Source organism: Felis catus, chromosome E1 (genome assembly GCF_018350175.1).
Source record: "Felis catus isolate Fca126 chromosome E1, F.catus_Fca126_mat1.0, whole genome shotgun sequence".
Taxonomy (NCBI): Eukaryota; Metazoa; Chordata; class Mammalia; order Carnivora; family Felidae; genus Felis; species Felis catus.
In genome coordinates, this window is record NC_058381.1 from 13,745,675 (window position 1) to 13,757,703 (window position 12,029).

Genomic DNA, 12,029 nt, shown 5'->3' on the forward strand with positions numbered 1-12,029 from the left:
CCTCATAAATAATCATAAATTTCCCTACCCTTTTATTTGCCAAGATGTACGTAAAGGATTCTTTGGACTTTTTCTTCTGTCTCAGACTGTTCAAATATCACATTGGTTTCTTCAAAATGTACTTATTGGAATTATTTTACTGTCCATATATCATTGTTATAAATGTTATATCAAATGTAAAACTAGGCAGTCTCAGCCAAGCACATGTACTTTGCTCATCAGTTGGACTTAATAAAGAACATATACCACTTTTAAGCTTCCCACCATTTATGTTACAATAAATTCCCCCCAACAAGGAACTCTGTGTGTGTGTGTGTGTGTGTGTGTGTGTGTTCACGCCTAGCAAATGAGGGACTTGATGGACCAACGGCAGACAAGCCAGTCACCCTGGCATCAAGGGACATAACATAAGGTCGATCATCACTGCTTTCTGAGGACAGATTATTGATTAAAAGGGAGGAATGATAAAAGACATTTTCAACTTTTAACGTTTTTGGGTGCTGCTCCTGGGCTCCCAGGGAAGCTATACTTTTACCAAGGTCACAATGCCTTCACCAAACTTCAAAGCATGGCAGTCTTTCTGCCCTGAGCACACATTGTCCATCTACTTCATTAGCAAATAACCTAAAATAAATATTACAAACTAAAGATAAGAGTAAAAATCTCCCTAAATTCCATTCCCATATTGCTGAAGCCTGCAACCTTGCACATACTAAAAGCATAAAATAAAGTTAGTAGTTTTCTGAAATGTCCTTCATAATAATTATTGTAACTCTTGCTATAACAAAACCATATATAACCCTGGATTAAACATTCCTTTTCCAAAGGACTTTCTTCTCCATGAAGATTGTATATCCCAGGCAGCTGTCTTCACTTGGGCTTGAATAAAACTCTATTCCTTTTTTTTTTTTTTTTTTTAGAAATTGTACAAGGTTTGTTCATTTTGTGTTGACAAGTGTCAGGTTAGGTTCTGGTGAACAGAAGACATTGCACTGCAGGGTACTCCAGGACCTCTTCTTCATAAAGTCACTAACTTTCAAGAGCAGAAGATATATCTGACTTTCTTACACAGAAACAGACACAGAGAAGCAGACAAAATGAGGATACAGAGAAATTTATCCCAAACGAAAGAACAGGACAAGGCCATGGCCAGAGATCTAAGTGAAGCAGATACAAGTAATATGCTTGATAGAGAATTTAAAACAATGATTATAAGGTTACTCTCTGGACTTGCAAAAAGAATGGAAAACATGAGTTAGGCCCTTAACACAGAAAAAGGAATAACATAGCAGAGATAAAGGGCTCGATAAATGAAATGAGAAACACACTTGATGGAATGAATAGCAGCATGAAACAGAGGGGTGAATTAATGAGCTAAAAGAGGAATGGAAAGTAACCAAGCTAAAAAAGAGAGAGACAAAGGAATTACATAAAACTAGAATGGATGTAGAGAACTCAGTGATCCCATCAAACATATAATAATATTCATATTATAGGAGTCCCAGCAGAAGAGAGAGAAAGGGGGACAGAAAATTTATTTGAAGAAAAAATAGCTGAAAACTTCCCTAATATGTGGAAGGAAATAGATATCCAGATCTAGGTGGCACAGGGAACTCCCATCAAAATCAGCAAAAGCAGACCTCCACCAAGACATATTGTAATCAAATTTGCAAAATAGAGTCATAAAGAAAAAAATCGTATAAGCAGCAAGACAAAAGAAATCATTAACTTAGAAGGGAAAATTCATAAGTCTACTGGGATATTTTTCAAGAGAGACTCTGCAAGACAGAAAGGAGTGGCATAATATATTCAAAGTGCTGGATGGGAGAGTAGTTGGAGTTTCTTCCAGACATACGTCTGCCCTTATTTTGTGGACTTTCCTCACAGCATGGCCCTAAATGCCAGCTTCACTCCCACCTCAAATGAAGAAACTGCCTCCTGCCCCCAAGTCAAAGGAGACATTGACCTCTCCAATGGGAGATAAAGAGCAGCAAGAAGCAACTGAACATATTGATGAAGTACAAAATGACGTAGACTTAATGAAGAAGTCAGTGAGGAGATTTTGAAAGTAGAACAGAAATATAACAAACTCCACCAACCATTTTTTCAGAAGAGGTCAGAATTGATCACCATAAAGCCCAAATTTTGAGGTAACATTTGTCAATCATCCACAAGTGTCTGCACTGCTTGAGGAGGAGGATGAAGAGGTGCTGCATTATTTGACAAGAGTTGAAGTGACAAAATTTGAAGATATTAAATCAGGTTACAGAATAGATTTTTATTTTGGTGAAAACCCTTACTTTGAAAATAAAGTTCTCTCCAAAGAATTTCATCTGAGTGAGAATTGTGATCCATCTTCAAAGTCCATTAAAATCAAATGGAAATCTGGAAAGGATTTGATGAAACATTCAAGTCAAATGCAGAACAAAGCCTTCGGGAAGAGACGGCATGAGGAAGCAGAAAGCTTCTTCACCTGTTTGCTAACCATTCTGACTCAGATGAGTTAGGAGAGGTCATCGAAGATGATATTTGGCCAAATCCATTGTAGTACTACTTGGTTCCTGATATGGATGATAGAGGAGGGAGAGGAGGAGGAGGAGGAGGAAGATGAAGGAAAAGAGGACTAACTGATGGATCCCAAACTTCCATTTTTAATTTTCTCCGGTACCTCGGAGCAAGTTGTAACCTTTTTTCTCCCCCTTTCCTTGTGCTCATTCGCCCTGTTTTTAAAAGTCTCTATTCTCTGCCTTTATACCACGGTTCTCAACTTACTTTGGGGGAAAATACCATGAACAGAATAGAGTAGGGAAAGAAACTCTACCCCTTTCTGTTCCAAATTATTTTTATCCCTTCCTGTCTCAACAAAACCTTTATGGAATCAACCCCACCATGTTCTGTGGGAAAAAAGAAAAAGCTGCTCCCTTAGCTATGCCGGAAACTGGAGGGTGTTACCCTGCTGTGTAGTAATGCATGGAATTTAGCTTTTCCCCTCCTTTCTCTCACTATTGGGCTCAGAGATAACACTGTGTCTGTACGTGAATATGGACAATTAGCATTGACCAAGATATATCTGTCTACTTTCTCTCGTTTAAAAAAGGTGGGGGGGGGGACTTTAAAAATATGGGGCTACCGAAGATCAGCAAGGAGTGGGTTTGAAATGTTTGGGTGGGTTAAGAGGGCATTTCGACAACATGGCTTTGGCATGTTTAATCAGGATGTTTAATGGACATCCTAGCAGTCTAAGATGACACCTTTAAAATAAAGTACCCTCCTAATGATGACTTGAACACTGCCGCTCGATAGGAGAATCAGAAGAACCTATGGGATCTTATTGGGAATTGCCATTGTCCATTGTAATTTTGTTCCTGTTTATTTTTAAATTTTCCTTTTGTTTCACCGGAAAGGAAAAATGATGCTTGGTTTTAAACTTTAAAAGTGTACAAGTTGTTTTGTTACAATAAAACTAAATGTGTACACACATGTGCCTGTGCGCGCATGCGCGCGCGCGCGCACACACACACACACACACACACACACACACGCAGACGCGCGCCACAGTGATTAATGGGAAAAATCTGAAGCCAAGAATATTCTATCCAATAAGACTATCATTCAGAATAGAAGGAGAGAGAGAGTTTCCCAGAAAAACAAAAATTAAAGGAGCTTATGGTGACTAAACCAGCCTTGAAAGAAATATCAAAGAGAATTCTTTGAGTGGAAGTATAAAAGTAGGAAACACAAAAGCAGTGAAAATGGACGTTTCTGTTAAAAAATCAGTCAAGGAAGTAATAAAAAAGGGATATAAAATGTAGTAACACATGTTTAAACATGGGGAGGAGAGGAGAAAAGAATGGGTTCAAGCTTAAATGGCCACCACCTTAATATAGACTGCTATATGCAGATGAGGTTATATACAAACCCAAAGCTAACCACATATTAAAAACCACTAACAAACATGCAAATAATAAAGAGAAAGAAAACCAAATATATCGCTAAAGAAAATAGGCAAAACATGCAATAAAGACAAGAAAGGATCAGAGAAAATCTTCAGAAACAACCACAAGACAAGTAATAACATGGCAGTAAGTACATATCAATAATTACTTCGAATGTAAAGGGACTAAATGCTCCAGTTGAAAGATACAGGGCTTCAGAATGGATAAAAAACAAACAAGACCCATGGGTATGTTGCCTGCAAAAGACTCATTTTAGGCCTAAAGACACCTCAGGCTTGGTTTTAACACTTGTTTCCTTGTTGTTGATTTATTTGTTGCAATTGGCCTCCAGCAATCCCTTTAACCTCTACCAGCTGCTCTGGAACAAAGTGTAAATTTGTCAAAGGCACAAAAATCTCTTAATTCATATTTCTGTTTTGTTTAAATAACGTTTTCCCTCTAATATTGATTTTCCTTTTCTTTTTCATTCTTTTTGTTGCCCAGTTCCCGCCCCCTCCCCACACCTTATAGATACCCTTCCTCGTCGAAATGAGATGCAGTACTTACAGATGTAGCCTGCCTGGGTTCAAATCCCAGCTCTGGTGTTGATTAGCTGTGTGACTTTGGGCAAGTTACTCAACCTCTCTAAGGTTCAATTTCCTAATAGGCAACTGTAAATCTACATCTACCTCATAAGGTTATTATGAGGATTAAATGAGTTAGTAGATGTCAGTCACTGAGAAGACGGCCTGTCATGTACCATAAAATAAGTGATAGCCATTATCATTTTTATTGTATTTTCCTTCCTAAGCCAGTCTCCAACCCCACTTCATCATACTCACTTCCCATCTGCACTAATCACGATACCTTTTGGAAGCAGTAAGCGTGACATTCACAAAGGCCAGAGGAAGGGATCTCACTCTGGAGGCCGTCTCCCTGCGAACACCCGCTGCAGGGCGCCCTGCACATCAGGGTTCCGGAGACTGTAGATGAGTGGGTTCAGCATGGGGCTGATGACAGTGTTGAGGATGCCAATCCCTTTGTCTTTGTCCGAAGCCTCCACTGAGCCCAGCCTCATGTAGCTGAAGACGCCTGTCCCGTAGAATACGCTGACAACCGTGAGGTGGGAGCCACACGTGGAGAAGGCTTTCTTCCTGCCCTCAGCAGAGCGGATTCGCAGGACTGCGGCTGCCACGTGTGCATAGGACACAGTGATGAGGACCAGTGGGGCCACACCCATGAAGGCTGCTGCTACAAAGAGCAGCAGCTCATTGAGCTGGGTGCTGGAGCAGGAGAGCTGGAAGAGCTGTGGGAGGTCACAGTAGAAGTGATTGATCACATGGGGGCCACAGAAGTCAAGAGTAGATAAGGCAACAGTTTGGGTCAGCGCGTTGGTGAAGGAAAAGGCACACGACACGCCCACTAGCGCTTGCTGAATTCCCCAGCTCATGCGGGTGCTGTAGGTGAGGGGCTGGCAGATGGCCAGATAGCGGTCATAGGCCATGACTGTCAGCAGGAAGCAGTCCGCCCCTGCCAGGAGGTGGAAACTGAAGAGCTGTGAGAGGCAGGCCCCGTAGGGAATGCTTCTGTTATTGGACATGAAGCGTCTCAGCATGGCAGGGACAGTGACACTGATGCACCCGACATCCAGCAGGGACAAGTTCCCCAGGAAGAAGTACATGGGGGTGTGGAGTTTGGGTTCGGCGAGGATGGCAGCCAGGATGCTGAGGTTGCCCCCAAGAGTAGCTACGTAAGCGAGAAGGAAGACGGTGAAGAGGACGGGCTGCAGAGCTGGGGTCTCTGACAGACCCAGCAGGACAAACTCAGTGACAACAGAGTCATTTCCTGAGGCTCCCAGATCCATGGCTTTCTTCCACCAGCAGCAGAACTGAGCAAAAACTAGGAGGTGCCGATGGTGGTGAAAGGAGAATGAGATCCTGATAGAAACCACGAAGTGTAGCAATGTCCCAGAGAGGGCCAGGATGCAAGGACACATAAAATTTAACAGAGTTAAAGATTGTGACATAATAGGAAAAGCCTTGATAAACCTGACACTTAGTGGGTAAGAACAGTAGCATTGGAGAGACTCACACAGAACTAAATGAATGGACATAAAATGGGGAACAAAAGTAATATTGGAAAGTTAAAGGGAGAGATGTTTTTCCTGAGACCAAAGTTCCAAGAAGAAAACGCCAAGCCTGCAGATGGTGGCATGGCCATAATTTAGGTACACAAGATCCCAGGGGATGAAACGGAGGCTTCAGGGAAAGGGAATGGGAAGGCATGCTCCCGCAACCTGTGTCCACAATCTCCACTACACATGTCATCGCGTAGGATGACAGTAGTGAGATGCTTGCTGTTGCCCAGACTATTAAGACATTAACTTGTGAAGCTGAGCGCTGGTCTGGACTTTTCAGAAAAAGTGAAATGAAATGAAATGAGATGAGATGAGATGAGATGAGATGAGATGAAATGAAATGAAAACAGCTACATGAAATGAGAAGATACCATTGAGGACATCTCCCGCTCCACTGCTGGTGAATACAAGCCTTGTAGATTTTCTAAACAGCAAGATTCTATTGCATTTCTCCATATAGAACTTGGGAAATTTGGGCTCCAGAGTACTGACCTTTTGTTAAGAAAACTGTAAAAAAAGTTTTTGAGTAGGGTGAGAATTGGCAAGCTTAAGTTCCCAGGTGTGATCAGTGGATACCCAGTTGAACTCTCTCACGGAGCTAAACAAGTATATACCCAGCCCCTGAACTCCCTTCTGCTTCCAATTGCACCATCACTTAGCTTCTAGCTCCTCGGTCTCCTGGCTCTAGTTACACATCATCCAACACACATACTATCATGGACCCAATGACCAGATAAGGACAAAGTCTGTGATGGTGCCATGACTGGCCCCATATGATCAGTTGGATAATACTTGCCTTTCCCCAAAGTGGTCACACTAATAAAATGCACCGTCATCTGTCTCAACTTCTGGTTGAAGGATGGATGTTTAAGTCGCCTTGAACAGGAAAAGCCTGGCGTTGGAGCTCCCCAAGTGGCAAAAGGCATGCGCAGAGGAATACATTTCCTGATGATTCATTTTGAAAATAATGTCAAGACCACGATGGGTCAAACACCGACTGATGGTCCAGCCTCTTCTACACGGACGCGTTGTTTAGACTATCACCTCCAAGTCAATCTCTCCAGATCTGAAATGGTCTTCTTTCTCAATCTGCTCTTGACTTAAATATTTTGTTAACAGCCTTGCCAACCTCCCAGTAGCAGGGCTGGCAAACTTAGTCATCACTGCCTTCTCTCTAACCCCTCATATTCAAGCACCCAAGTCCCACTTGATATTTTGGGGGAAGAGAGGAGCTATTCCAGAGCCCATTCCCTTGGTATGTAAACCAAGTTGAGAGTCCAGTGAGGGGTCTTGGGATGGCATTCACCCAGACAAGAAGATGGGCACTTCTTAAGCAAAGAGGAGGGACAGTCACGCTTGCCCAGAGACCCTCACGGAGGCAATAGCTTATAAAGGACAGAGAGATAGAGACAGACAGCTAATATGACATCATTTCACATTGGGATTTTTCTCCACTCCACTGTTACCCCTTGAGGCTTCAGAAATTAGCACCTTCCAGGGGGAGACAGAACCAGGTAAACACTTGTGTTTGCCACAGACATAATGATCTCTAGAACCTTTCAAATGTTTTGGACTTCCTCAACATGTTTCCAAGTATGACTTTCATGGATATGGAAAAATTCATTCATTTATTTAACAAAAATGTTTTTCACCACCTACTATTATTGATCTTACAAATAAAAATCAGTTATTTTACCAGAAAATATGGGTTTGTTCAGGAATATCAGAGGACTGCAGTTTGGAACAAGCAAGCTATGGCAAAAACCATAGGTGAGTCCCACAAACAAAAGAAAGGAATGTTATTTTATGAAGAAATAGGAAGTTGAGAGGAGTTCTTGTCCCTTCGAGAAAAGCAAGAGTTGAGAGTGATGATGGTTTCTCATTGGCTGAGTTGCTGGGGTAGTCTATTACTTGTCAGAGGTGAAATGTACATCTTTTTGTATTGGGGCCCGAAATTGAGGATGCTTTTCCCCTGAGCATTCTTCTGTTGGGGTCTGCATTGACAGTTCTTCCTAGAACTGAGGTGGAGTGGCATAGAGTGAGAGCTCCCCCCTTCTGGCTTCCACACTCCATTTTAATGATGTTTCCCTTTATTAATTTTCACACTGTGTACCTGCACTGCTATCAGCATTTCATGGAGTTAAAATGAATTTCAGAAAGTCTTAAAGTACAGTAAAGGTCACACAGTTTCAGAGGTGACCTTGGGACTTTGGGTTTCTGGTTTAGTTCAGCCCATTGTCTTCGGTGGGGAAGAGCAGAGTCTTGTAACTACACAGCTTTGCCTGCAGCCTGGGGCTGAGAGCAGGGTGGAGCCTGGGCAGGATCTGCTCCTATCTCAGTCCTGGAGCAGCATCCCTGGACTTCCCTCATCTCACAAGGTCATGTCACATCTCCCAACACAGCTCACATTAACCATCCTCAAACTTGGCATCTCTTCTAGCCTCAAACGAATGCCTTGCCATTTTTCTGCTTCCACTTACAATCAAGACCCTGTAGCATCCTGATCCTAAATATTTTCCAACCTTCAAGGCCCCCAACATCATAAAGGAAGAGAAAGGTTTGGAGTATGTTTTAGACTAAGACTGCCCTACTTTTGCTAACTCCTGAAAGTGGCTTTAGGCATCAGACTCAACTTGTAACAATTCTTTGTTAAGTCAGAAAGCTTTCCCATTGGCTTTCATTAGCATGTTTGGGAGAAACTCTTTGCAGGATCAGTTGAGGAGCTTCATGGTGGCTCTGGAGGAGCTGGAAGGGAATTAGGATAAGTTGGGATTTCTGTCAACAGCTGTCCGTTGAAGGGAACCACAGGTTACAGAAACCACTATTGCACATTCTGCTCCTGACATGACAAAGGTTATTTTCTCTCCCTGGAAAGTCTTTTCTCACACCTTATTAACCCAAGACACTCCATCCTTGAAGACTTGGCACAGGTCTTCTCTCTCCAGGAAACCATCCACCAGCCCTTAGGGTTGGGTGCCCTTCCTCTATCCCCCCCCCCCCCCCATGGCAGTCTAAAGGTATGACAAGCCGATGATCCTCAATTCTTACCTCCATCCCAGATGCTATGCTGTTGATCCTAATATCTAACTGTGCACTGGATATATCTACATGAACATTCCACAGGAACCTCCAACTCCACACATACAAAACCAAATGCACCATGTTTGCCCCTATTATACAAAAGGAACACATGAAAAGACACACACACACACACACACACACACACGCACAATCACTCACTCACACACACCTAGAACCCTAAAAACACATGGCTTTTGTGGAAAGCTCACAGGCAAAGAAATAGCAGGGCACAATGATCTCCTGAACTCTCCCTATTACCCATGGAGGGTGGTAAAGGGTGAACATCACTAGACTGGATGGACTGGGGCAAGCTTTTCGGTAGAGAGGGACTCCACCCCCTACAGACACTCGATATATTTATGGGAATTGGAAGAAAGAGGGAAGCATCCAGGCAGCTGCCCAACAGCCGGTGCCTCCTGGATGGGGAAGTAAGTTTGTTAAATGGGGATGCCTCCAGTGGAGCTGAGCCTCGGTTATCACCCTGTTTTTCCACTGAACCGCTGAGTTGACTTCTTGCTAAGCTACTGAAAGGGGGGAGATATTGCCAGACAATGTGATAGACAAGAGGTGACCAAGATATATGGTCCCTGCTCACGTGAAAAAGGCAAGCCTTAACCAATAGTTATCTCTTATTCACTACGCATATACATTCACACACCCACATGCTCCGCCACATGCCCACGTTATCATTTTTTGTTTTACCAAAAGGGGCATGACACTGAATGAATTTTTTCAGCTTTTAAAAAATTATCTTTATATGTTGAGCTTCATTTATTGTATTACTCTTCAAATTTTTTAAAAGTTTATTTATTTATTTTGAGAAAGAGAGAGAGAAAATACAAGAGCCAGGGAGGGGCAGAGAGAGAGGGAGAGAGAGACAATCCCAAGAAGGCTCCGTGCTGCCAGCACTGAGCCCGAGGTGGAGCTCAAACTCATGAATGGTGAGATCATGACCTGAGTCTAAATCAAAAGTTGGAGGCTCAATCCACTGAGCCACCCAGGCGCTCCCCTCTTCAAATTTTTTCAATGACTTTCTAATATTCTATTATTTGCATTTGCCAAAATTTACCTTATCACTGGATATTTCGTTCCAATTTTTCACTATTATAAACAATAATGGAACCAAGTCTCTTCATCTCTGATATTTGTCCTCTGTTCTGAACAGTTTCTACCCCTAATTTGGGCAAAGAACTTGTCTTTTCCATTGAGATTCTACATTCTCAAGACTAGATTCCTTCTTACCTTATGACAAAAGCATAAATTACTTCACGACTTTCTTTTATACAAGAGACAGGGAAACATGCATTCTTCACACCCCCCACCTATATTGTTCATATTTATTGCTCATATCTTTGTTTTGAGAGTTTTCACTGGCTTCAGGGCTTGTTGACTTATTTGTTAACATAGGTTTTTCAATTCAGTTAACTATGAAGGAAGAGGAAAAAAGATTAATTATGTAAACATGTGGCAATTATTCAAAGCCTTCATGTAATAATGATCACCTAGTGGGAAGGAAGGAAATTTGCTTGAGTTTTTAGACCATTTAATTAATATTGGGACTTACGAGGATGCTGCAGCCGCTGGTGATGATGGCTGCCGTCATTTTTACTAAAGATGATAGGGAAGCAGAATTTTACTCAACAGGATAACCTTGCTACACTACCCAGACTTCATTTGCAATGGAGCTGAAAAAGTCTACAAAATCTCTCTCCAATTTTTTTAATTTGATTAATAATACTTTGCCCGTTAGTTTTCTTTTTAATGTGTTTCATAAATAACATAACTATATTGCATATGCAGTGGTGCTCTCAGCTTGAGAATGAAAGTTATTTCACCTCAGAATTAAGGTGACGATGGGTCGTCTGGGTAGCTCAGTCCCGTTTAGCATCCGACTTCGGCTCGGGTCATGATCTCATGGTTCATGAGTTCAAGCCCCGTGTTGGACTCTGTGCTGACTGCTCAGAGCCTGGAGCCTGCTTTGGATTCTGTTGTCTCCCTCTCTGCCCCTTCCCTGCTCACACTCTGCTCTCTCTCTCTCAAAAATAAATAAACATTTAAAAAATGTTTCTAATTAAAAAAAATAAAGAATTAAGGTGCTGAGAGGCCTGCTGAGTTCAGCCTGCATAGGGGATAGTAGAGCCTCCTGGAAGAGGGCACAGAGAGTTGCTATGCCCAAGGCCAAGGCCAAGGGGTTGGATATTACAAGTAAGCTCATCTTCTGATGCCATTCCTGCCTTGTCCCACCTCCAGACTCACACTGGATCCAAGGAAGAGAGAGTTCCAATAGAGGTAATAAAAATAAAGTTTTCCTGATTATTCCTTTATTGGTAGGTATTTAAGTTACTGTATTTACAAGTCCCCATTGTGCACATGGCTCTCCTACATTTAGAACAGATTCCCAGAAGTGGTTCAAAGGTTAGGAAGACTGGTATATTTGATAGTAAGGCATTTTTCCAAGTCCTCTCTTCAATGATAGACTGTTTTCCCCTAACAGTTTTCAAACATAAAGTTCAGATAGTTATACAGGGAGCACCCATGTACCCATTATCTCAATTTTACCAGTATAATTTATTGCAGTTGCTTTATCACATATTTATCCATCTGTCCTTCCTTCTACCCATCTATCACTCCATCTTGCTCTTTGATGCATTGCAGATAAGATTGTAGGCATCAGTACACCTCTCCCTAAGTAATTCAGCATGCATATCATTAACGTGAGCTCAATATTTGTTTTTAGCTCTTTTTTATGCAAAAAAGACACAAAAGGTTGTATGATTACAACCTTTATATGACATTCTAACACAGATAACTATGGCAATGAAGACACATCAGTGGTTTCTAGGGGGATGGAAAAGGTAAATAGGACTGACTACAAA

General features: G+C 42.0%; 1 protein-coding gene and 1 pseudogene across 1 annotated transcript; one reads left to right on the forward strand and one right to left on the reverse strand.

The window, feature by feature from the left end:
* Nucleotides 1-1,898: 1,898 nt before the first annotated feature.
* LOC101081770 lies at nucleotides 1,899-2,627 on the forward strand (annotated as a pseudogene).
* A 2,224-nt stretch (nucleotides 2,628-4,851) lies between these two features.
* Nucleotides 4,852-6,302, reverse strand: LOC101082023 (putative olfactory receptor 3A4). Its single transcript, XM_003996427.3, has one exon. The coding sequence runs from the start codon at nucleotides 6,046-6,048 to the stop codon at nucleotides 4,852-4,854; it is 1,197 nt and encodes a 398-aa protein (XP_003996476.2). The 5' UTR covers nucleotides 6,049-6,302.
* Nucleotides 6,303-12,029: the final 5,727 nt, after the last annotated feature.